Here is a 27912-nt window from a genome sequence, read left to right on the forward strand (position 1 = left end):
ATTGATTTCCATTGAGTGAGAATATTACTCTTGTCCATATTTAGTAAGTAAATAGTCAATTGGTTCATGTTTGGCATTATTAGAGATATCCCAGCATGTCTATGATGTCAATTTATAGTCTTGATGTGTATGCACTGTCAACATATCCTCCTTTTTGTAGGATCAAAAAATTGTGTCATCGTGTATTGCCAAGCTATGGCAAACATGCTCTGTAAGGTGATTTGATTTAGTAATAAATGAAAATGAAACATCTTTGAAATTAAAAATATGAGATAATGAGATCATGCCAAATAGACTCATATCCCACTGGAGGGATCGTATACTGAGTTTTGCATCATTCTTTTCTTTATAAGTGAGTACCTAACTTCAACCTTTAAATGACTTTAAGGGCTTCTGATATAATAACTATAAAATCACCTGCTCTCTTTTGAAAGCCTTACAATTTGGCTCACAAGAATGGTTTATGCAGCTCTGCAATGGAAAGAAACCGCTGCCTGCAAAGCAACAACACACACACATCAACTTGTATTAAGCATAACACACAAATAACCATTTAAATGATTGTCAAACAGGAAAAAAAAAGTGTCCGTCTCGTGGTCAAAACCTAAAGAACCTAAAACATCCAATAAGGTTATATATAGAGAAGGTGGTCATCATCAATTTATTAGAGAGTTGACTAACAAAACCATATATGATAGAACGGCATTGACTGAATTGATAACATCAGCCCAGCTTTTGTGGATATTAAGGAGATTCAGCAACAGATTGATGACCCAAGAACAACTGATGAAAGAAACAGGAAGCTTTCTAATAAACATACTAAGTGAAATCTGATTGAAAGGTCAAACAACAACAAGAAGAAGCAACATTCTAGTTAGTTTCTTTTATACATGAAATTGGCATTATTGACTATAATGATGTATATGGGGCATGAAGAGATGTTACATGATAGGGAAAATAGGTTAGGGTGATGGCACATTCAGGCATTTGGATTATTGTGCAACATTCAGGCATTTGGCCTTATGAAGCAAGACAACCTAGAAAGTGAGAGACTACAATTAGAAAACATTATGGGCCTATTAGCACATGAAACTGTCCTTATGATTTGATCCAGAACCATCATATATATATATATATATATATATATATATATAGATAGAGAGAGAGAGAGAGAGAGAGAGAGAGTTACAAATCATTTGAAAACTAGCCGCCTCCCTTATTTGCTGAAGTATGCTCTGAAATTATGAACAGGCTTGTAATATCGGGAACCATTTTATTCATTCCTTTCCTCCCTTCATGCTCCAAATTGGTGGAGCATGTTGGGCATGATCTTTCTTAACCAGGTTGCACCATAAAAGGTTCCAAATTGGTGGAGCATGTTGAGCATGATCTTTCTTAACCAGGTTGCACCATAAAAGGTTCCAAATTGGTGGATCATGTTGGGCATGATCTTTCTTGACCAGGTTGCACCATAAAAGGTCTGCAAAGCATGATCTTTCTTAACCAGGTTGCAACATAAAAGGTCTGCAATTAAGAGACGGAAAGCGTTGTTTCTAGGCTATGTTACACATCCATCACTTCTCTTTCAGCACCAATCTCCTATCTATGTAACAAACTATATTCCTTTCTTTGTGTTTCACATCAGAAAACTCATGGTTTAAACTTTATATGTTTCAATCTACCTGTTATTTACAAGTCGATTCAACGTTGCACAAAGTGGTAGCAAAGCGAGAGCATTTTTGAGAAGTGAAGCATCGGCAGTGTCCTTTTCCAAAAATCTTTAAAAGCAAGTTTTCATCGAACCATATATATATATATATATATATATATATATATATATATATCCCAAATGCCAAATTAGTTGCAGCATATATGAAAACATCCATATTTGTAAATAAATCAAGAGAGAAATGCCAATCCATAGTACATTAATGATTAATTATACAAGCATCAACCATCTAGATTCTAGCGATTACAAACAAAGATCAAATTTTTAAGCATATAATAGAAAGTAGACCATTAAATCATTGAAAGAGCTTATCTACCAACTATCAACATGACTAAATAGTAGGAAATAAAACCTTAGGAAGACTAAAAAGTCCAAATTCAAAACACCCATCTATCATCTATGAGAGATAAAGTGTTGAATATATCGACTATTCTCTCCTCCGTACACCACCACGACCACTGTGCACCTCCACATGGTGGTAGTGAAGTAGGTGACGGTTATGGAACTAGAGATTAAGCCCATGCCATTGTAGTTGAAGTCTTGGAAATGGGCACTATTACCCACCAAAGTGGGTGACCCCATAGGAGAAATTCTTCTCCCAACATCTAGTCCAGTCAGCAAGCCAACAACCCTGACAGCCACTAGTAGCCCAAGACGATGTCCCACTCATATCTCAACCACTTGCCTCACTCATATGTTTCCTTGCTCATTTGTCAAGAGCACATGTTTGAAGGTGGGCTTCCGATCAAAAGGTTCTTCATTCATTTTGAAATCAAGTGCTTATGCTTGTTTGTATTTCGGGCATTTGATATGGATTCTGGGGTAACTTGCAAGGAAGAGGAGTTTTGACTGTGATCTTGTTCCCTCACCTTAAATGGGGGGTTAATCTTTCATCCTAGTCCAACAAGACCTCACCCAATGACCCTGTTACCATTAAATCTAACAGGGGTCCTAAGAGGGGTACTTAAGGGACAAATACTATACCAAATGACAACAATGGGACAAAGACCCACAATCACGTCAATCAGTGTCCCCTGCTCTTTACATACTCTCGCTGATGGGAGGAGTCTCGGTATAGGGGAAATCAATTGAATGATAGAATCAATGGCAAGGTGTGATGTGATTTCCAAGGCCCATTCAAAGGAAAAACTCAAATAAAGGTTTAATGCTTCAAAAGGAAGCTTAATGGCTCTCCAAGAAAGACCTAAAGAGAGGAAATCAATACTTAGGCATTTGTAATGATATGAGAATCTAGATGCATCGAGAGTCAAGATCTCCAAGATAAAATAAGACCTCTAAACAAGCTCTCTGAAGTAGACAATTGCCTCTATGATAAAGGTTGCTTAACTTGAGAGACCTTGGATGGGTCCACACGAGACCTAGGTTTTTAGGATTGATCATGAAAGGGGGACCTCCTAGGACGACACTAGGTCAAGGCAAGACTAAGAAAGGGTTGGAAATGATCAAGCTTTAATAAAATACAACCGTCAAGGAAGAGTCTCACTATGACATCAAAGATGCTTCTTCAAAGTCCGAGCTAGAGTTTGACTTTTATCATAAATGAACAATCGAAGTGCAATGAAAACTTGGGGACCTCTAGAAGGAACACTAGCACAGAGATTAATTCAAGCGGAATTGAAAGATCGCCCTTCTAAGAGATTCCACATGATGCCCTAGCAAGGTCGTACATGTGAGGGACCGAAAATTAAAGGAGGAAGGAAAAGTGGTTTAGTGTTGATCATGAAGGATCTAAAAACAATGCCTAGGTATTGGGAAGATTGGAGTCAAAATGATCAAGATTCAGGAACTTCGCTCTTCAAGGAGGCCTAAAGAAGCAGCTTCACTAACCCTATGGATGCAACTACACAACAACTTTAGACTTTTATACTTCAATGGCAATTTCTATGGAGTTTCGAGGATGCATATGCAAATAATCTTCTAGGAACATTCATTAATTCTTTGTCCAATGAGTAACATATGCAAAAATATTCAATAGTTTCAATGATTCCACTAATTTGCATTAATTAGGGCACATTAGTTCACAATAAGAAAATAATTCTATGCATTAGACATTCATTAAAACAAAAATATAGCATTACATTGCACTTACAAGACAAAGAAGAGTATATCCATCCAAAATCTTGCCAACAAGAAGCTCCAAGAGAGATAGCGAAATTTTTCCACACATCAAAATGCATTTATTCATCCAAATCATTCCACAATTGCAGGTCTGAATTCTTTAGAGCCAGATATCCCAAATCCAAGTGATGTTTCTCAAATACAAATGAGGCCTCGCATATCTATATGAGCCTCTTACAAGTTAAAATTAGTCTAAAGCACCCCTAATAATATTTTAATGTGAAAAATACATGTCTTTGGTGACAAACCCACCAATTAGCTTATGAAGTGAAAGATAAGCCATCCAAAGCTAGCCAAAATTATGAAACAATGGTGTAGGAGGGTCATTGGAAGGCCTAGATGTGCCCTCAATGTGCCATGATGAGAGAGAGGGCATCAAATATGATGAACAAGAGGGGGATGCCCTTTAAGTGTTGCAAAACATCTCCAAACCCCATCTTGGGCTCTGTGGGTGATCCAGATTGGACCATTATATTTTTTTGTCATCCATCTCGATGCATTTGGAGTGGAAAAAGTGGAGGAATCAGCTCACGGGACCATTTTTACCGACGGTACCCAGTTTGGCGAAACGGGGTCTGAAATCTTTTGGGAGCATTTTGAGGCATCAAACAATGTTTTTTGGGGGTAAAACTTGGCACTAAAGTGCAACTCCTTTTCATGCTATTCTATACACACAGAGCTTTTCAATGGCGCAAGAATCGCGTCAATCAGACTCCGTATGCAAAGGTTATGCCACTCAGAAGTTGACCTTCCTGTTTTCACACCTATAGTTCAAGAGGATGTCGCATCAGCCCCCATTATTCCCGGAAAAGTGGCTAGCCACGTGTTTGTGATGTAAAAGACTCTAGAAGAGTCTATTTTGTAACTCTAGTTAAGAATTGATGTAGTCAAACTTAACCACTAGTAGGCTATTAAGTTGTGTTATAACCAGGCCACTAGGAGGAAGAGGCATTCCATTCTTTTGAGAGCATTTTGTTCCATAGTTGAGCAAAGATAGCCAGGAGAAATAGGAGGTAGAGCACACAGAGGGGATCTGTGCACTATAGCATCCCACAAGCCACAAGCATTACTTCTTTGTATCTGTAATCATATTTCCAAACAGAGAAAGAGAGCGAAGCGACCTCACCTTCCAGCTGGGTTTTCTCCCAAAAGTGTTTCCCAAAGAGCAAATCTTTTGTATTATGTGTGTGTGAGCTTATTTTGTTGTTCTCTACTTTTCTGCTTGATTTACTTTTACATGCATGCACTAATTACAGTTAATTTTACAGATCTAAAAATTAAATATAACTGTAATAGTATAGAATCTCAAATTTTTAATATAATATTATCAGATTTGTTGTGACAAACTATCTAGTGTAATATCCGGCAGTTTATGGATCATTTGATATCAGAGTAGGTTTCTTTGGGTATTTTGTGGAGATTGCAGGGATCTAGATCGGCGAGGCTGAAAATTGTAAAACCCTAATCATGGGCGACGAATTTGTAAACGAACCTCGTGATCCTGCAGAGATGAGGTTTTTGCGGCTCGAAGAACAAGTCATGGATATAAACCATAATGTAAACCTCCTCATGGCGGCCCTAAGCAATAAGTTGGGGATATTTGGAGAAGAAGGGGATTCAAATGCAGAGGACAAATCAGAAGGGGGATCGGGAGATCAGGAAGACGGATAGAACTAGTTGAAGAAAGAATCCGGAAAAGATCCACCCAGTTCGAGTGTTGTGAACCAATCCCTGTTTAAAGTGGAAGAAAAAGTCGATAACAAGCCATACCACGACAAAATCAACGCTCTCAAGTTGAACCACTAGTTGCAACAACTAGAAGTTTATTTCAATGTCCATTAGATCGAGGAAGGGCAGAAGATCTCATTCGCGCAGCTGAAATTGGAGGGCCATGCACTGACTTGGTGGGAGGACCTCCAGTGACTAAGTGGGAGGATTTCAAAACCCTCATTAAGTCACAGTTTTATCCCATTGGGTACGTGGAGGACCAGTGGATCCAGTGGCATTACTTCAGGCAAAAGTCGGGCCAAAGCGTGCAGGAGTACACCACAGAATTCAGAAAGATGGCTATAATGCTAGGTATCTCTCCAAAGAACCCAGATGTACTCCTCAAGTATTTGGGGGGTCTGCATCGCCATCTGCGTGAGCAAGTCATGATGTTCAAGCCCAAAACGATGGGCGAGGCTTGTGTACAGGCACAATACCTAGAGAACATAGGTCTAAAAAGAGCACAATCAAGCGGATCAAAGCAAAAGGAGCAACAAGACGCTTCTAAGGAGGGGAAGAAGAAGCAAAAAGGGGGAAAAGATAAAAAGATAGCAACCACAGCACACCAGTGCAAAGATTCTAGAAACCACTGCAACATTGATGGCCATACAGAGGAGAAAGTGTTGGAAGTTGCATCCAGAGCTAAACCCGAAGAGAAAGAAGAAAGATAATAAGAAGAAGAATATCATGGTCGCTGATTCGAGCAACCAAGTTGAAAGCCGCTCGGACGTGGATATGACGATGATCTATACATCAGTGCAGAAGGAGGTGAATCTGAGTAGCCTTCAGCAACAGGAAGAGAAAGAAATGACTAAACTCTTCCATGTAAAGATACAAGTCAAGAAGACAAAGATTGATGCTCCGTTTGACTCAGGATCGCAGGCAAATCTCATTGCAGCAGATCTAGTCAAGAAGTTGGGGCTGCAAGTTCGTGATCATCCAAACCCTATCCACTAGGATGGGTACATAAGGATGCAGAGTTGAAGGTAACAAAACAATGCAAAATCAGATTTGCTATCAGTGTTGATTTTATTGATGAAGTAGATCTGGATGTGGTTCCCCTTGATGTATGTGGAGTCATGCTTGGGAGTCCATACATGTACATGCATGATGCAATATTCATGAGGAGAGCTAACCAGTACCGACTCATCAAGGATGGAAAATTGTTCATCATCAACGCGCACAAAGGCAAGTCGAAAATTTCACTGGTAAGTGCCAACCAGGCCAAGAAATTGATCAATTCCAACAAGAAGTATGTTTTATTGTTTTTAAGAGAAAGTCAGTCTGTAGAGGAGTCAATAAGAGGCAAGGCATCCCTAGAGGGGCATACTAAGAAAGAAAAACAACAATTGGAGGAGTTGTTACAAGCTCACAAGGACGTGTTCCGAGAGCCTAAAGGGTTACCCCCTAAGAGAGAAGTGGAGCACGAGATCTAGCTATTGCCAAACTCCCCATTGCCAAATATTGGGTTGTACAAGTAGTCTGTTATAGAAACAAGTGAGGTGAAGAAACAGTTGCAGCAGCTGCTAGAACAGGGTGTCATTTGACCAAGTACATCACCATGTGGGTCATCCATCATCATTATGCCAAAGAAGGATGAGACTTGGCAGATGTGTATAGATTACAAGGCGTTGAATAAAATCACGCTCAAGAACAAATACCCTTTGCCCAGGATAGACAATCTACTCGATCAGTTGCAGCAAGCAAAGTATTTCACCATGTTGGACTTGAAGTATGGATATCACCAGGTACGAGTCAAAGAAGAAGATACATGGAAGATCACCTTCAAAACCAGGAAAGGTTTGTATGAGTGGTTAGTTATGCCATATGGGCTATGTAATGCACCTGCTACATTTATGAGATTAATTAATAATGTACTGCGCCCTTTTATAGATTCATTTGTTATTGTCTATTTGGATGATATATTGGTATATAGTGCTACCTGGGAGAAGCATATTTCACATTTGGCGCATGTGCTGGAAACATTGAAGAAGCACCATCTGCTAGCAAATATCAAGAAGTCCAAGTTTGTGTAGTAGTCCTTGGTATAGTTGGGATATGTGATTGGTGGAGGAGAATTAAAGATAGATCCTTCCAAGATGGAGGCCATCATGAAATGGTCAATGCCTACTAATGTTACAGAGGTTAGGAGTTTCATTGGAGCAACACAGTACCTGAGGAAATTCATAGCCTCATTTTCAACTGTAGCAACACCGATCCATGCCATAACAGCAAGTGGCAATAGTTTCTAGTGGGGAAAAGCGCAGCAAAAGGCTTTCGATGAGTTAAAGAAGAAGATCAGTGAAGCACCAATTCTAGCATTACCAAACTTGCAACCCTTTTAAGCGGAAACAGATGTGAGTTGGTATGTTATGGGAGTTGTCTTGATGCAAGGAAGAAGGCTCGTTTGCTAGCATTCTGAAGTATTTCATGGGGCAATTTTTAACTACCGTACCTGCGACAAGGAGCTCTATGCCATGGTGCAAGCTGTGAAGAAATGGAAGCACTATCTGATGGGAAAGGAGACAATAATCCACACAGATCACCAGTCGTTACAGTACCTACAATAAGCTACATGTTGATTTGTGGTAGCATCGGATGTGCTCTAGCCATGAAAATTGGTGGAGATGCTAAGGCACATAAGATCTCCAAGACCCAGAAATGGTTTGGGGAAATTCCACCCGGTTGGAGAGATATTAAAATAATTAATAGTTTTAATGGGGATCCTAAGTCTAAACTTTGGGAAATTAAAATATTAATTGGTACTAATATAAAACTGGGTGAGAATGTTCTAAATGACATGGAGCAAGCCAAATCTAATCTTAGCCATTGATTCGAGACTTAATCTTGGTTGTTGAAGACTCAACAGGAATAGTATAAGAGGAGGCTTGATGGTCAGATGGAGATACACCAAGATTGATCAGTCAGTTTGATTTTCTAGAGCGGGGTTTGTTGAGAAAATTCAAACAAGTGATATGTTGCAGCAAGGGGCAGTGAGTACATAGCAGAGAGGTAGAGATATTGCCTGAGGGTCAGAACAGTGACTGAAGAGGTTGACGCAGAGGCAAGAGGAGCGACGCAGAGGAAGCTAGAGACTGTGCAGAGGCTAAGGGGCCAGCGTGGGTGACGCAGAAGGCCAGAGAGCTGACGCAGAGAGGCAAAACGTTGATGCAGAGGGTTCAGGAGCTATGCAAAAGCTAGCAGGGCTGACGCAGAGCCTTTGAGAAGCGCCGAAAGGATTTTCGTGGGGCAAACTAGTGCTGAGAAGCTGAATATCTGTCTCTGAGAAGAGGTATTACTGTCGTGTAAAAATCTTTGTTGGGTAAGCCAATTCAACACCCTAGTTGTACTCAAGAAATCTGCATAATAAAAAAACCCTCAAAACTGCTGCACCGATTTTCCCGCATTGGGTTTTTCCAGGGACGTGTTGTCCAAAAATAATGGTGTCCCCTGTATGTTTGTCTAGTGTTTCAGTTGTTGATCTGTATATGAGTTAAGGCTAGATTTGTGTTTATTTTCAGTAATTATATGTATAAATAACTTCTTAATGGAATAAACAAGTAGGTCAAATAAACCAGAGAATGAAGTAGGGATTTCTAACGTGACAGACTTAGAAATTTGAACAGCAGACCAAGCACTACAAGTGGATGGGGTTTTTACAGCAGTTTCATTTGGTGATAAAGTATAAGAAGGGCAGCACAAACAAGTTGGTCGATATGCTTTCAAGGCCACCCACATCAAAGATTACAGCTTTGGAGACTCTTATGCACATGGAGCCATTCACCCATGACGCATACATAGAGGCATATTCAGAAGATAAGGACTTCAAGGAGGTGTATCAGCAGTTGCAGAGTCAGAGTCATGTGCATGATGGCGACAGCACCATTGACTACCATCTCCAGGATGGGTTACTCTACAGGCTAGATAAGCTATGTGTTCCTAAAGGTGAGTGTTTGCAGCTAATTAGAGAGGCTCACACCTCCAAGGTTGCAGGGCACTTTGGTGTAGGGAAGACTGTGGCTAACTTGCAGAGGTATGTGTATTGGCCCAAGATGCAAGAGCAGGTAGCTAGGTTCATAAGAGGATGCATGCTTTGTTGTACCAACAAGCCTAACAACAGGAAATAGGGTCTGTATCATCCCTTACCTGTACCTACTCGTCCTTGGGAAAGCATTTCCATGGACTTTGTGGGAGGTTTACCGACAACTAAGAAGGGACATGACTACCTGTTTGTGATAGTTGATAGGTTCAGCAAGATATGTGTTTTGATGCCCTGTAAAAAGACCATTAGCGGAAAAGAAGCAGCAAACTTGTTCTTTGGACAGATTTGGGTGCACTTTGGGATACCAAGGAGCATCATTTCAAACATGGATAGAAGATTTCTCAATGCATTTTGGACTACATTGTGGGAGAATATGGACACAAAATTGAAGAGATCTACAACATTCCATCCACAGACAGATGGATAGACAGAAGTAGTCAACAGGACTTTGGTGCAGCTTCTGAGGGGTTACAACTAGAAGCATTCGAAGACCTGGGATGAAAATCTGGTATATATACAGCATTCATATAACAGAGCAATCCAAACTTCTACAGGAAATTCCCCATTTGAAACTTATTTGGATAATTTCCACCTTCACCTTTGGATATTGCATATGGGCAGCAAGGAGGAGTGAAGGAAGACCTTATAGGAGATGCTTTGAGGGATGAAAAATTTATAGAGAAGATCAGGCAGATCCATCTACAAGTACAGGAAACACTGCAGAAGTCGCAGGTGAAGTATAAGGCTAGGCATGATCAGTACAACAAAGAAATCATTCAAGGTGGGAGATAGAGTATGGCTATAGTTGAACAAGGAGAGGTTGCAGGGGCCTGGTAAGAAAATCAAGGCTCTAAGGTATGGTCCCTTTGAGATACTGGAAAAGGTGGGTGATAATGCCTATCGACTCAGTTTACCACCATATATGCGCATTTACTCAGTTGTAAATGTAGAGAATTTGAAACTCTATGAGCATTCGATGCCAGATTAGGAAGAGGAATAGGTCCTACCATCTGTGGAGGATTTGGCACTAGACGCTCAGGCAGAGTTGACAGAAGATATAGTTTTGCAGAAGAGGTCCAGAACTACAAGACAAGGGCAACAAGAACTTTGGCAGATTGGGTTGAAGGGACAACTTCCAGGCAAAGTTAAATGGTACACCAGAGAGAAGTTGGAGGAAAAATTTCCTCACGTCATTCAGTAAAAACTTTTGGGGACGTCTCCCAAAATGGGGAGGTGTGATCCGAATTGCATCATTATGTTTTTTGTCATCTATCTCGATGCATTTGGAGTGGAAAAAGTGGAGGAATTAGCTCACGAGACCATTTTTACCGACGGGACCCAGTGTGGTGAAACGGGGTCTGAAACCTTCTAGGAGCGTTTTGAAGCATCAAATGACGTTTTTTGTGGGTAAAAAGTTGTCGCTTGAGCATTGCACCTTTTAATGCTATTCTACACGCAAATCTTTCCAACGGCGCAAGAATCACGTCAATCGAAGTCTGTATGCAAAAGTTATGCCACTCAGAAGTTGACCTTCCTGTTTTCACACCTATAGTTCGGGAGGATGTCGCGTTAGCCCCCATTATTCCTGGAAAAGGGGCTAGCCACATGTTTGTAATGTAAAAGACTCTAGAAGACTCTATTTTGTAACTCTAGTTAAGAGTTGATGTAGTCAAACTTAACCACTAGTAGGCTATCGGGCTGTGTTATAACCGGGCCATTAGGAGGAAGAGGCTTTCTATTCTTTCGAGAGCATTTTGTTCCATAGTTGAGCAAAGATAGCTAGGAGAGATAGGAGACAGAGCACACAGAGAGGATTTGTGCACTGTAGCAGCCCACGGGCCACAAGCATTACTTGTTTGTATCTGCAGCCATATTTCTAGACAAGGAAAGAGAGCGAAGCGACCTCACCTTCCAAATGCGCTTTCTCCCGAAAGGGTTTTCCAGAGAGCATATCTTGTGTATTATGTGTGTGTGAGCTTATTTTGTCGTTCTCTACTTTTCTGCTTGATTTACTTTTACATGTATACACTAATTACATTTAATTTTATAGATCTAAAAATTAAATAAAACTGTAATAGTGTGGAATCTTAGATTTTTAATATAATATTATCAGATCTGTTGTGATGAACTGTCCAGTGGAATATCCACCACAATTTACGAATCAGTGGGCTCCAAATGGGTCTCATGGGTCTCTAAATGGATCGAAGTCAAGTCGATGCCGCATCAATGAGGGTTAGATGATGACACACACCCTCCCATATCTTCCCCAACAAGACATATCCTCCTTGGGCTCTGGATCAACTACTAAGTGTTTGGCACCATGTGAACCCAGCAGGGCAATGTGGCCAAGTCCATCGTCATCTCTATATAATTGTGGCACGAACAAGCAATGTGGTGTTGTTGAAGAACCCCACGGTGTGGCAATCAATGCTCTGCATGAATGGAGGCCTGTGACTCTCAACGCTCAGCCCACAAATGCCATTGTGGACCTCTTGAGGGCATGGTTCCTATATAGGGAGGCCAAGTCCAAGATGAAACCCACCTGCAATCTTGTATAAGATCCAATGTGTCTCCTCACCTTCCAATACAACAATTCATTAGTGTAAGCGAGTAAATGAGATTGCTAATCAAGGGAAAAAGTGGACACTTCATTGTGGCATGCCCTTCCAAATGGGCTTTTAACATGTATGGGTGTTACCTTCCTAGGTAGGAGGCGTTAATGAAGGACCCTATTAGGTGGTTTCAACCTCTAAGGGAATGATAGGACCATGGCACACCAATCAAATGGCAGGGGTCATGTGAAATGGTGATGGAATGGAGTGGGGCCACAGGGGAGGCTCCAGGCCACATGCCATGGTACAAGTGTACCCATAATGAGGGAGGCCTACACTAGGGTATATGAATGCAGGAAGGAGTAATCGTGTTGCATGAGTTACCTCGGCCTTTGTTTTTCCACCCTTCTTCATATTGCTTTAATTTATTTTTCTTTATTTTACTGCTCGGGGCTCAAGGAGATGAGAGTATGAAGCATAAGATATAGAAACAAAACCCCCTTGAGGTGGGGCAGTTCATCACCCACCAGGGGTTGGCAAAATCATTGGTTCCTTGATGAAATAAGGGGCACTCATAAGGGGCCCTAGGAACTAGGGTGATGGCTATGATAGGGGGTAAAGCTCATGCTTGGATTTTGCCCACGTGTTAAATTTTAATGTCCTGGACAGTGTTTTGCATTTAGTGGTACATTCCCTATTGTATGTGGCCAAATTATGCCTTTATCTTTCTTTTTAGCTGCATCAACCTCTGGGCCATCATTCCAGACCCGACCCAAGGCGTGGACAAGGGGAAGGGGTGGCTAACACCTTGTGAACCCAATGGACAAATGTGGACCCAAATGGGTAAAATGTGAAAAATGGCTTATAATGAGAGGAGGGGAGTGAGATTTATGGTATCGGGAAGTGGGACCACACAACCAAAATTAAGTTTTCCATGTAGTGCCTCTCCTACAGCTAGTAGCCAATAGAGGTGATCCCACGAGACTAGGATATAGGATTAAACCCTAAGTTGAGGTAAGGGAACAAGAGTACAAATCAAGCCCATTCTTTCTGCTGAATCCCCCCACTAAACAATGTCTAGATGTGCCCAAGAAAAGAAAGCATAAATACCCAAGTACATAATGAAAAGTCATACCTTCAGGGTTGGAAGGCTCACTTGCAAATATACGGTCGTGACAAATGAGCGAGAGTACACAATGGCTAACTAAGGAGTCGGAGAATAGTGGAACATCAAGCTATCTAGTGGCTGCAAGGCTCTGTTGGCTGCCAGCTGGAAACAAATCTAGGAGAAAATTTTCTCCTATAGGAGTCACCCACAGATGGTGGGGAACATCTGGCTCTAACTAGGACATGAGTTCTCAGAACAGTGCAGAACCATGTACTCGAACGGGAGGTCATGAGAACACCAGCAATCTCTTGGGACCACAAGCTTGTTGCCTACACATCAAAGATAAAGCAAATGGGGCAACATGTTTTGACGGCATCCTTTGATCGTCCATAAAATCTACTCTAAGGTGCAAGTCTAATCTAGATACATCTAATCTATCATGAGAATATAATATGAAGTTAATTCTAATGCAAAAATCAATATGCAATGCATCCTACTCTAGCATGCATGGCTACATTGTGCAAATGCTAAGTGTAATCATACAGCCAATAAAACCAAAATATCAGTGGATCAATATAAGACCTACCCTTATGATTACTCATGCAATAAATCCAAAGGTAGAGACAGGACGTATCATGGTCCTTTCCAATGATGTCATGCTTCTTGGTTACAATAAGGTCATGATGGGAAGGAAAAGGTGATTGATGACACAGAGAAACACGGCAAACAGGTTGCTCGGTAAGATGATTGTACATAAGAGAGGCAACCATTATGTGCTCATTATGCTGGGAAGAAGTGATACCTCTAATGAATTCCTTCTCCTCAAGACCATCCTCAAAAGGGGGGAAAGTTTCATTATTGATAGTGTTGGAAGGATTGAAAAAAGGGTCCACGTGTGACTCAACTACATCCCTAGGATCAGGTGGAAAGACAAGGGTCCTATTGATGTCAACATCATCGGTGTGGTAGATAGGGTCCTTGTCAAAGCGATGCCCATGGATTTCCCATTTCCCCTTGTCAATATGCAAGTAATCACTAATATCAACGTCCAAAGGGGTAATGGGATCATAATTTTCAAGATCCTCTTGATGTTCAATGAAGGCTTCCTCTTGAATATCTAACAGTTGGCATGGTTGAAAATGTTCAAGAAAGCCATCAAAGAATGCTTCAATAGATGAGATGCTCCTAGGTTTGCAATTATGTAGCCATGAATTATGACCTTGGAGGGATCTCATGAATAGCATTATGAGGACATCTTGGTGAACCACTTCAGCCTTTGATGCATGTGCAACAAATCTTGCTACATGATTTATGGCGGAGAGTGGATCACCATCAAACTTAGGCATCCCACATATGGTATTCCAAGTGACATTATTAGGGTGCCCAGGGATGGAAGCGATATCTAGAGCAGGAAACTCATCGAAATAAGACATCGTATTAGGTTTACACATATCAATCATTTAGGAGTCGCCAGGGTGAAATTAGAGATGCCTAGAGAGATGCTTGCTTCACCCTACAAGCATTGACCTTAAAGTTCAATGAAGAACTCGGGCTTCGTTCTTCCAATGGAGTCAACACAATGATATATCAACAATGTCATATGGGAACAAGACACATGTCTCGTGTCCCCGGCAACAGCGCTAAAAATGTTACCACTCAATCTAGCAAGGGTCCTAGGAGGGGTACTTAAGGGACAACTACTAGAACAAATGACAACAATGGGACAAAGCTCCACTGTCACCTCAGTTAGTGTCCCTTGCTCTTTACGGACTTTCACCAATGGGAGTAGTCCTGATATAGGGGAAATCACTTGAATAATAGAATCAATGGCAAGGTGTGATGTGATTTCCAAGGACCATTCAAAGGAGAGACTGAAATAATGGCTTAATGCTTCAAAAGGAAGCTTAATGGCTCTACAAGAAAGACCTAAAGAGAGGAAATCACAACCTAGGGATTTGTAACATTATGAGAATCCAGATGCATCTAGAGTCAAGATCTCCAAGATAAAATCAGACCTTTCAACAAGCTCTCTGACGTAGACAATTGCCTCTATAATAAGTTTTGCTTAACTTGAGAGACCTTGGATGGGTCCATACGAGACCTAGGTTTTTAGGATTGATCATGAAAGGGGGACCTCCTAGGAGGACACTATGTCAAGGCATGTTCAAGGAAATGTAACTAGGTTCGGTCTTCATAAATGTACTTTTGATATTTGAATTTATTCAAGAAAATAAATATTATTTTTATTATATTTGTCAATGAGTTTCTTGCTCATTGAAATAGGTCTAGCACATGTTAAAGTGCTATAGGTGAGTCAAAGAGTCAAAAGAAATGTTGAAGACCTTAAGGGCATGTTACACTATGTATACTTATGTATTAGAGTCAAAGAATATACCTCCAAGCAAATTCAAGTCTCCTCCATGCAATGGCACCATCAAAAGAAGCAATCTGAAATAAATAGAGCAAGTTGGCCTGCAGTCTTCAAGTCAGCCTAAAGGAGGGACAGACCTCTATATATAGAGGTTGTCCACTCCTCCAACGTCAAGCTCACTCACCTCTGAAATCAGCGAAGGTAGAAGACCGAAAAGGAGAGAAGAAAATGCAAGTTTAAGGAGCCTCTAGTGCAGCGAAGAAGGAGAAGTCATCACCGAGGGTTAAGGACTGTTTCTAGGGTAAAACGCAGCCACATGTGCAAGAAAGGAAGGGTCTTCCTGCGGTCATAACAGCAGCAACTCACAGTCAACATATCTCATCATTTGGGCTAGAAACATAGGCCTAAAAGGCCTCCCACTCAAGCGAAGAAACAAGGAAGAAAAGTGAAGTTAATAGGACTGTCCTAAAGCCTATTACAGTCACACATGCGAAGAGAAGGAGGTTGTCTCTGCTGTCATAACAGCCCTCCCATTACAGTCATACAAGTTCATTGGTTGGTGAAGAAAAGGAAGACATCATCCCATGTGAAAGGGTCTCATCAAAGATCAAGGATAAGTGTCTCTTCTAGAGCAAGTGCAACAAGATCTATCAACAGTTGAAAGAAGAACGAAGTGCTAGAAGAAGGACGAAGTGTCGGGGAACGAAGTGTCGGAAGGAGAAGGACAAAGTGTTGGGGAGACAAAGTGCAGAAAGGAGGAAGGACTTGACTTGTGCTTGGAGGATACTTTGGTCAGGGGTCTAGGGTTTGGCATTGATCAATAAGAAGCTTCAATAAGAGAAATTTACCAAAGGGTTTTCCTCTCAAGAGAAGAGAGGTTTTGGCCCTGGCAGAGAGCCAACATCTTGTGTTCTTGTTCTTATGTTTTTGGTAGCAGTTTGATGAAGTACACACACATGCATTAATAAGAAGAAGAAGAAGATTAAGCTAACAAGACAAATTGTAAAAAGACTTCACAAATTGTTATCAAGTCAAGAAGAATCACACTACACCTAATTGCCCTAGATTCTTCAAGGGTCGGAAATGATCAATATTTAATAAAAGACAACCCTCAAGGAAGCCTCCCACTAAGACGTCAAAGATAAATCTTCAAAGTTCGAGTTGGAGTTTGACTTTTATCATAAATGAATCGTTAAAGTGCAGTGAAACCTTGGCGATCTCTAGAAGGAACACCAGCGCAAAGATTAGTCCAAAGATCACCCTTCTAAGAGATTTCGCATGATGCCCTAGCAAGGTTGTACAAGTGACAAGCCGGAAATTATAGGAGGAAGGAAAAAAAGTTTAGGATTGATCACGAAAGATCTAGGACCAGTGCCTAGCTATTGGGAAGATTGGAGTCAAAATGATCAAGATTGGGAGCTTTGCTCTTCATGGAGGCCTAAAGAAGCAGTTTCACTAACCCTCTATATGTAGCTACATGGCAACTTTAGATTTTTATACTTCAATGGAAATTGTTATGGAGTTTCGAGGATGCATATGGAAATAATCCTCTAGGAACATTCATTCATTCTTTGTCCAATGAGTGACACATGCAAAAATCTCTAATAGTTTCAATGATTCCACTAATTCTCATTAATTAGGGCACATTATTTCACCATAAGAAAATAATTCCATGCAATAGACATTCATTAAAACATAAATATTGCATTATATTGCACTTACAAGACAAAGAAGAGTATATCCATCCAAAATCTTGCCAAAAGAAGCTCCAAGAGAGATAGGGAAATTTTCCACGTGTCAAAATGCATTTATTCGTCCAAATCATTCCACAATTGCAGGTTTGAATTCTTTAGAGACAGATATCCCATATCCATGTGATGATGCTCAAATACAAATGAGGTCTCTCATATTTATATGAGCCTCTTACAAGTTCAAATTAGCCTAAAGCACCCCTAATGATATTTTACCGTGCAAAATACATGTCTTCGGTGACAAGCCCATCAAATAGCTCATGAAGTGAAAGATAAACCATTAAAACTTGGTCGAAATTATGAAACAATGGTGTAGGAGGGTCGTTGGAAGGCCTAGAAGAGCCCTCAATGTGTCGTGATAAGAGCTAGGGCCTCAAAGATGATGAACAAGTGGGGGATAACCTTTAAGTGTTTCAAAACATCTCCAACCCCATCTTGGGCTCTATGGGCTCCAAATGGGTCTCATGGGTCTCCAAATGGCTCGAAGCCAAGTCGATGCCCCATCAATGACGGCTAGATGATGACACACGCCCTCCCATGTCTTCCCGGACAAGACATATCCTCCTTTGGGCCCTGGATCAACTGCCAAGTGTTGAGCACCATGTGAAGCGAGTTGGGCAATGTGGTCCAAGTGCATCGTCATCTTTGTATAATTGGGGCACGAACAAGCAATGTGGTGTTGTTGAAGAAGCCCATGGTGTTGCATTCAATGCTCTGCATGAATGGAGGCCCATGGCTCTCAACAATCACCCTACAAATGCCATTGTTGACCTCTGGAGGGCTTTGGTTCCCGTATAGGGAGGCCAAGTCCAAGATGAAACCCACTTGCAATCCTGTATAAGATCCAATGTGTCTCCTCATCATCCAATACAACAATTCATTAGTGTATTTGAGTAAATAGGCTTGCTAATCAAGGGAAAAAGTGGACACTTCATGGTGGCATGCCCTTCCAAATGGGCTTTGAACATGTATGGGTGTTACCTTCCTAGGTAGGAGGGGTTAATGAAGGACCCTATTAGGCGGTTTCAACCTCTATGTGAATGATAGTACCATGGTACACCAATCAAATGGCAGGGGTCATGTGAAATGGTGATGGAATGGAGTGGGGGCAAAAGGTAGGCTCCAAGCAACATGCCATGGTACAAGGGTAGCTATAATGAGGGAAGCCCACACCAAGGGTATAATCATGGTGCATGAGTTACCCCGATCTTTGTTTTTCCACCATTCTACTCTTTTGCATTTTATTGATTTCTCTTTATTTTACTGCTCCGGGCTCAAGGGGATGAAAGCATGAAGCATAAGATGTAGCAGCGAATGTTGGGTAGCAGAGGCCCCGCGTAAGGGTTTTGGGGCTCAAAGCCCGCAATTTTGGGTAAAGGTATGGTAAAGACTTTGCGAGATGCGCGGAGCGCGAAGTGTAATGAGTCAAGTCAAAGGGTTGTCCACCTAAAAATAATGTAAAATAAGTCGGCCTGCCCATGGTCTGCAGACCATGGAAGTGTATAAATAGAGCAAGGCTCTATGGTTAAAAGTCAGTCTTTTTGGTAGGTATTTTTGATCTCGAATGTAATGGGTTTATGAAGCAAGAAGTCTTGGAGCGTCTGTAAGTCCGAGTCAAGGGTGTTGGTGAGTAGATAGAGTCTCTGCAACTGTGTGCGCAAAGGCCTGATAGAGTCCGCAGCTGTGTGCGCGAACCCCTGCAGCTGAGTGCGCAGGGCGGATCTGGTTGTATTGAAAAGAAGATCAATAAGGATAAGAATTTCTGAATCATTTGTGTGTTTTTGCAGACCTGTTTATTGCTTATATTCTGAATTTATGCATCATCTGTTATAATTGTGTGCATGGGGTTTTAAGCTTAAATGTTTGCTTAAACACTGTAATAAAAAGCTCAGATCTGTAATAATTTTGTCATTATGAAAGTGCATCTACACGGATCTACGCAAAAGCCCGATAGAAAAACAGAGTCGCGCGAGGCCACCAAACAGTTAGCGACCCCTCCAAACCACATCAAGACATCCCAAGGGTGCGGAAACCTAGTTCCAGCACCCTCCCCTGCTACCTCGGGTGAGACCTCAGTCGGCGCTCCACGGGTTGTTGCTAAAAGGGTCGGTAGCTACGGGATTTGTTTGGCTAATAACTCTTCCGAACTTAGGTCAAAGCCCAATAAGCCAACAAATGGTTCCGTTGCCAAGACCAGGATCTACCTAAGGGATGTCTGATGTCGGAACACTAGAACCCTACAAAGAAAGAGCTTGAAAATTGGTTGGATCAGAAGCTTCACGAGTTCGTGGTTCAGGAAAACAGAAATCCACGGATATCAGAAGAAGGGTGGTTGGATCGTTACATATACACAGAGATCCATGAGATCTTCTTCACGTCATTCTCGACAGAGTTGTATGAGTGGATCGCGAGGTTAGCTGTAACGACCTATTTATAAAAATAATATTAAATAAATTATATTAATCAAATTATTAAAATAATAAAAATAAACTAATGATAAAGTATTTTTATATATAAGTCTAACCTTTATATTAAAATAAAATCAGAAAAAGGAAGTTAATTAAAAATCAATATACTTTGTTTTAAAAAGAAATATACATGACACGACATGGGAAGGGTGTCATGAGGAAATGAAGCGGTGGGTGCTAGAGGAAGGACGGTCACCGCCAAGAATCAGTTTATAAACCAGAAGGAAGAATTTGGGAAGGGGGATCGGAAGGAAGAAGGAAGAACGAAGGGGATACGAAAGAAGTAAACTTGAGTTACCTACGGAAGGAGAGCTAGTTGTTCTGAGATTTCTGGGCACGAGGGACAGTCTGCTTCAACTGAGAAGCTCACTGGACTGAGCAGCGAGGTTCTGCTCAATTTGGTTGGGTGGTTTCGATCTTTTGGTAACGCAGCAGGAGTAGGAGTCACGACAGAGCAGACAGGTTGGTAGTCAATAGAAGAATAGATAATTTGTATTAAAATTTTATATTTGTGAGTAGAAATATTGTTAAACTCTGTTAAATATCTAATTCAAAGGCTTCACAGTTTACTGAATATGAATTTGTTAGAACTTGTTAAATTCTGAATTTATAGTCCTTACATTTGGTATCAGAGCATAGGTTAGAACCCTATGAGACCTTACAGGCCCATTAAATATCGTTTTCAAGCTTCTGTATTTTAACCAGCCCCAATTATTTTGTTTCTAATTTATGAAATTCAATTATGTAGTGACTTCTACATTTCCTTGTTTGTATTTTTTTCCGTACTGTATTACAGTGGAATGTCTATCAAAGAGGAAGACTGTATATAGAATTGTTGAAATTTTCTGACATCTTAACTAGAATTAGCAGAACTGCCTTGTATGAACTGCCTTGTATATATCCGTTGGGCGTGCAATAAGAAAATTTATATCGTTAATAAAGAAGCTTAGCTTTGGGAAGTGACCAACTTACCAGAAACGAGAAACAAGCTCAGAATGGGAAATCATAACTCTGAAGCTTCACAATTTCATTACAATGTTTCCTCTCCAATTCTTCTACGGATTTCTGTGGACCCAGATTCTTTTGCTCCACTTCCAAGGTTTTCTGTGCAATTTGCTGCCCAATCATTCTTAAAAATGCTTGACGCCCCGCATGAACAACACTATTAACTTTCTCAAGAACCAATACATTCCTCATCAACAAGCCGTAACACACACTCTGCATATTACCTCAGACGTCACACTCCCCTTGTCGCCCATGTAACCAGTGCTTGCCACCGTATATGCCAACGATTATCATAATCATTAGTCTTATTCAAATGTGCATTAACCACAGAAGTTACCATGCCGCGTTTGTTATAATAGCCAAAGTTTTGTCATTAAAAAAAAGGGTTGTATTGTGGAGCAGACGGGATTTGACTGTCTAAATAGTCTTTGTGTTCTAAGAGAAACACTAAAAAAAAAGATTAACACTGTCGAATTGATAAGAATACATTACAGTCGTTGATTTGGTAGGTTGGATAGACCCTTCGTGGAAGTATCTTAGACCAACACGTGTCTACGCAGAGGGTTCCAAAATTCATTTATATGATGTTATATAAACTATATTAAAATCAAAGGTTATGAGTTAACAAACATTATACCACATTGTTTTCGGAACCAATGTGATAAAGGTCAATACATCAAACTCGTCGCATAAATGAATAACAAAAAAAGGATAGACATATATGTATATGTACTTAGTGTTGCAAGGTATGTAATATATATGTACGCCTGTAAGAAAAGGTTTCAAGATATGGTATGAATTTACCATGCAACCATTATAGTCAATTCTAGGGTATTATGGCTAAGTGGGAGATATTCAATAGAATGAAAACATATATATATAGTTATGTAATGGTATCAAAATTTTAATGGTAGCCACCATTATAAAAAATAATAAAAGTAATTGGTTGCAATTAGGGACTCGTAGGAGTTTGTCAGACTTCCACATGTCGTGTTGCAAATTTAATCGATGTCGAAAGAGATGAATCTCCGTCTCCTTCTCCATCTGAACTTCTATAACCCGCTTCAAGTCCGCGGCATATTTCTAAGAAGTCCTCGGTCTTACAAACAGATGTTATTCAGATGTTATACGTTTCAGAAGCAGCTCTCCACGCGTGAAGCCACTTTGTGTGAAGGCATTATAACGTTCAACCCACTTTCTGTTTATGACGTGTGTGATGGGTTGCATTTTCGGCCGTCTGGTTAGCTATACTGCTTCTCTCTGCATGCCCATTCAGTGTTGCTCTGCTTTTAGGTGGCTGCGTAGCTTTTTTTTAAGTATTCTTTGCTACATCTGCATCGTTCTTTATTATCGTTATCTTAGAATTAGTAATTTTGCTGTTGCCTGTTGTATTTTAATGTTACTGAACAAATATCAACAGCGAAAGCTGGTGTGAGGTGGCTTTGCAAGGTGTTGACATATGATATCTAATATAATGCACGAAAACCCCAATACTTAATATTTTAATAGTTATGGTGACATATCTCTACTTTGTGATTTTGCTCCAAAGTAATGCCCAGAACTTGCTGACTTACTAACCTGGCTTTTAATGTGATAAAAAGGTGCTCAACTCACTGACTGAGCAGGTTACACTGTTTTACTAAGCAGGTTGAGGATAGCCACAGCCTTTAACTTGTGGCTATGTGAGGGTTGTATAGTTGTAAAAAAAAAAAAAGATGATTTGAAGGGACATAAACTCCTTTTAGTAAAATTATCTAGGATATTATTTTAACTAATTACTTTATTAATAAAGCATTTATGTGAAGATATTTTAGTGATTATAATTTTAAAGTATAAGACAATTGTTAACATCAAAGCTATAGTTGTGATATAGAGGTGTTATTTGTCACTTTATTAGTTTTAAAGGTATTTATATACCTTTAGAATAATTGATTTGAATGAAGAATTATACTATGTACTGAGGCTGTAATCAATTTGATACATGGTAAATTCTAATCATACAAAGTTCAAAGTAAAAGCGGATTTCAGTGTGTTTGAGAGTAACCTCAATTTAAGCCAATTTTGTTCGAATTGCACATGTTCAATAATGTCATTGTTTATGAGGCATTTCAAGTTAGCATCGAACAGCCCCTTAAATAAAGTCTGAGCTTTTGTACCCTTTGAGAATGTCCAATCTAGAAAAATGCATGTCTTTGTTTGAAGGGCTAGAACAAAATCCTTTTCTAAAGGGATGCATGTTTGAATAAATTGTAATCTTTAAACCTAAAACTATGTGTAAAAGTAGTACTTGAAAAATTCATTATATCAAAACTTGAAAAAAATAGAATATCTATCTTTACTTAAGCATAACATTCAGTGCAGAATGGCACTTCGTTTAACATTAAAAGAAACCAGAAGTCTTCTTCAACCAAATTTATCAATATTTGGTTCAAAACAAATGACTGTAAAAATAATAACTGTCACCGAGATACAGCTTAATGTAAATATGAAGGAATCCAAAATCATCATCATCAACCAATTGTGCCATTATAAGAGCCAGATGGCAGATTGCTGGATCCACACATTCAAAATAACTCCTTTTCTTGTGAATGCAGTTATCCGCATTTCTTAAAGCATCTGGATAGATCTTTGAAAAGTATTCTAATAACACAGAACTTGGAAATTCTAATTTGCTCAATATTTAATGGATTTCTGTCCAAAGACAAGATCAGCTATAAAATTTAAATTGACTAATGTTAATTAACAGAGTGCAAACTGGACTTGATTAACATGATACTTTTCACAAAAAAAAATATTATTATTATTAAAGATTTAATATCCAACAATGAGATGAAGGACAACACCCTAGGAAGCTTTAACTAAAAGCATTGATCTTGTAGTTGAGAGTCAAAATTTAGTTGAGAGTAAAATTTAAGGGAAAAAGGTAAAATAGATGATTAGTATTAAGCAACCGATGATTAGTATAAACTAACCAAATGTGGTAATCCACTGTAAGCCAGTTAAAATTCATGTGCTGTTTTTATGACAAGAACAAATTTCATTTTAGATTGTAAAAGATTGATAGATGATTTAGTTTAATTACCACATCTTGGAATCCACCCATGGCAAGTCCCAAGCAGAGCCTCAAATATGTACTGACATGTTAAATTCATGTAATAGAAGACCTCAACTAAGAGTTACGTCCCATCTACTGCAAAAAGTGAGTAAATTAGAACATGGGAATGAACTGATTTGACACTATGGAAGATATATTGAGGCATGTTCAATTACTTCTAAGTTCTAAATGATTTGTTTCCAGCTTCAACCAATGATTGTGGTTAATTTTGAATAAATTGGACAACCTTCTCAAAACTCTCCTCTGTTTTAAATTAATGCATCAACTACTTCAGAACACCTGCAACAATTGAAGTTGTTCTGATCTAAATTGGCAAACTAAATTCATCTTAACAATCTGATACAACTCCGTCACAAGTAATCCTGAGCTAACAATAGGAGTTTTATATGTACTTATGATATGAAAGAAAGTAGCGTGCAAACAATGCCAAACTATTCAAACAATGCGACCCACAAAATGACAGAGCCAAAATGCCTTACTACATCCTTAAATTCTAGGTATGTTGCATGAGTTTCTAGAACATGGGAACATTGGAAACTTGGGTATGGGTGTCGGGAACGGCTAGAGGTTTCCCCAAAATTTACAGGAAACGGCTAATCGGGAACGGTAATATTATATAGTAAAAAAATTAAAAATATAAAAATAAAAAATATATAATTATATAATAATCAAAATTAATATTAAATCAAAATATGAAAATATGAAAATCAATTTAAACATATAATCTCTCTTATATATAAATATATTCTCTGGGTGTCTCTCTTCTTGAGTCTCTCCCTTTTATATATATAAAATATTACATGTCAAGTTCATTATCAGTTCTCTGACACATGACCAGTGTTTGAAACAATCTGCCTTAAAAATACAAAGGAACAATTTTACCTATGTTTCTCTAGTTATTCTTATGAGAAAAAGTAAAGCGACTCTAATGGTTAAGCATTCACTGCCACATACAATATGCACACAATCTTCTGCGATACATATACATAAACAAAAAAATAAATACTCATCAGCATGACATCCCAGATATTGCCCTTACATTGAGGTGTCACACGCTTCCTTAACCCATCAAGAGATTGCTCCAGTTTCTCAATTAAGGATATCGGTGTTAAGGATGTCTTTGGCCTTTCTTCCTGTGAAGGTTTCAACAAAGCCTCATGTTTTGTGGGCAGTTCAACATATTTGTCTACATGCTTTGTATTCCCCAACCCCAGGGAACGCGGGAACTCCAAAAAAACAGTCTTCAAAGCTCCCGGAACTTTCCCAAGCTCCCATTGCAGCTCCCACAGAAAAGGGAACGTTCCCATACAGTTCCAAAGCTTCCAGGAGCGCGGGAACCACTGGAACGGGTTTCCCACCTCTAGGGAGCGGTTCCCGTGTAACAGAGAATTCTAGCAATCAGATCATCGAATTGGTAGAGACAAACCATCAACCTGTCAAAGAGCTACCTAGATCCTATAAAGGAACGCAAAATGGCACAGCCTAATGATTGTAATTTCAAAGTGAAAAAAGAAGCAATGTAATGACTGAAGTTAAGATTCAACTAGATGGACAAATATTTTTGTGAAACTCTCTCTGATTAATTATATAGTTTCCTAATAATATGTTATAACATAATTATGCATATCCTAGATTTTATATATATATTCTAATTTGACACCTCAAATATTGTGGTTCCTGTCTTCTTTCAATGCTATTATTTGTTCACTACTTCTTCTAAATCTAGGTCTTGTAGAATATTTAAAACTTGGATTCCAATTGTTACAAGACTTGCCAAACAACATCCTTGGACTTCCACAACTAACAACTATGCCTATGTTTAGCAATAAACATGTAGGAATGAAAGCATATACCATAGATATAAGATCAGTTCCAAAACAATGTATGGGTTGTTAGAGCTGATACTAAAAGATTTAAATTCGAAAGGATATCTTGAAGGGGTGTCAATGTATATCTTATTACTAATGATATTTTGTATTACTTTCAGCTGCTTTTGATATTTTGCTGATTTAACTTGAAGGAAAGTAATAAGATTGTATGATTATAAACGGCCGCAGACACAGTTGAGTGAATTTACAAATCCTTCACAATAAAGGCTGAACTAAATACGGAATATAAGTTGAAATGTTCAATAATGCAGAGCACTTTCTAGTGGCGCTATGGTATAGGAGTTATTGTAAAACGGAATGGTTGATTCTAGAAGGCTAGGATTATGTAGTTATATACCCCATTAATAAAATTACTATTGAACTTGAAAAAACTGCTAATATCATGTAAATAATTACATCGACAATTCAAAAATAAAAAAATAAAAATCTGTTGTCCGCATTTACTTTAGATACTTAGAAATTGACAAATGATGTGGATATCAAAAGCTTCATTGGGAAACCATCCACAGCTATAAAGAATGCTGAAACATATTATTCACTTGAGATATTAGCAAGGGAACAACTGGATGGAAGGAATTGCTGATTAAGATTCCTCATCACTCAAGAGTTTAGGCAATGTACTACTATATCTAAAATTGTGTCCCAACAACATTAGGGCACTGAAAAGTTACTTAAGGTTTGAAAAATAGGGTTAAGGTACTATAGAAATGATACATCAAACAAGTTGTTCAGGACGAGGCTAGCACTGAAATCAGGAAAAGACAAGAATGGTTGATTTAGACACTTCTAATCTGAAAATTAATAGAACTATGTAGAAATTAAAATTTGCATGAAGGGAGGTGTTTCTTATTATATTATATTTCATGGAGAGGAAGGAAACAATAAAGGATGATATTGTGTCTCTAAACTCTTTGATTAAGCATTCAAGGAATCTTAAATTTCATGAACAGGAAATGGCCAAGCTGGTGTGCAAGACACAGTTATCTACATGGGAAACACATAAATTAAAGCAAAAGTAGTACTCTGAGTTGGATAATTCTAGTGATTTTAATTCAATACGTGGTAGTTGAAAAGATGAAGATAGTGCTCCTGATATTTCTGGGGAGAGCAGGTTATTGTCTCCTGTTAACATTCATAGAATTGAGATTTTACGAAATAGTATTTTGGGGGAAGAATTTCAGAATCTACATTCTGATGCTGGAGAATCTCTCAGCCCTTCTGTAGAAATAGTTAGAGAAGACATTAATGATCCCTTAGTGTATGAAAGCAACACTTTGGCAGATGAAGAAACACACTTGAGAGGTTTCCTCAAAGGAACACTTCCAATTAAACTAAGTGGCGAATTAATTCATAAATATGTAGAATTTAACATTATGGAGAGAATAATTGAATTCATAGGTAAAAGTTGAATTCAAATTCCTCAAAAGATTCCCATATCTTGAATAAAGGATAAACATTGGGACTTAATGGATAATTTGTTTGAAATATAAAATGATGTTGACATAGCAATGCAATTGGTTCCAATTAGAAGGTTATGTGCCTTATTTTCTATTGTGGTAAAGTCTGAGAGCATTGACTTGATGAAAATGATGGGAAGGTGTCAAGTTTGAAGAACTTTAAACCATGTTTTGTATATATTTACTTTACCTTAAATCAGAGACTCAAAACCATTTTGAAATGATCATATATAAACATGAATTTTTATGACATAATATCTGTTTAATTCCACTGGTACATGGATACCAAGACGGAATATGTTATTGATCTTACTAAATCATAGTTATCAAAATAAAGTTTAAAATATTTGAGTAATTTTGCTTCTAATGGGAATTAAGATATTATAATTTTGTTTCATTTATGCATATCAATATGATTGATGAGATAGAAATCAAAGAATTATTACATTTTAATATGAAAGTTAATGACATGAATAGAATATGGCAAAGTATGTTATATTGTAGTTGACATGTGTGAAT

At 38.9% G+C, this 27912-nt stretch overlaps 1 protein-coding gene across 1 annotated transcript in view; it reads right to left on the bottom strand.

Annotated features, from left to right (window-relative positions):
- Nucleotides 1–367: 367 nt before the first annotated feature.
- Nucleotides 368–27912, bottom strand: part of LOC149246470 (histone-lysine N-methyltransferase ATXR2-like) — a 226532-nt gene continuing 198987 nt past the window's right edge. Inside the window, exon 13 of the mRNA XM_089441655.1 lies at nt 368–494. Within this exon, the coding sequence (XP_089297781.1) occupies nt 406–494 (89 nt within the window). The 3' untranslated portion in view covers nt 368–405. The remainder of the gene's footprint in view (nt 495–27912) is intronic.

Source organism: Pinus tabuliformis, chromosome 7 (assembly GCF_031772625.1).
Source record: "Pinus tabuliformis cultivar Carrire ecotype Pingquan chromosome 7, CPIR1, whole genome shotgun sequence".
Lineage (NCBI taxonomy): Eukaryota > Viridiplantae > Streptophyta > Pinopsida > Pinales > Pinaceae > Pinus > Pinus tabuliformis.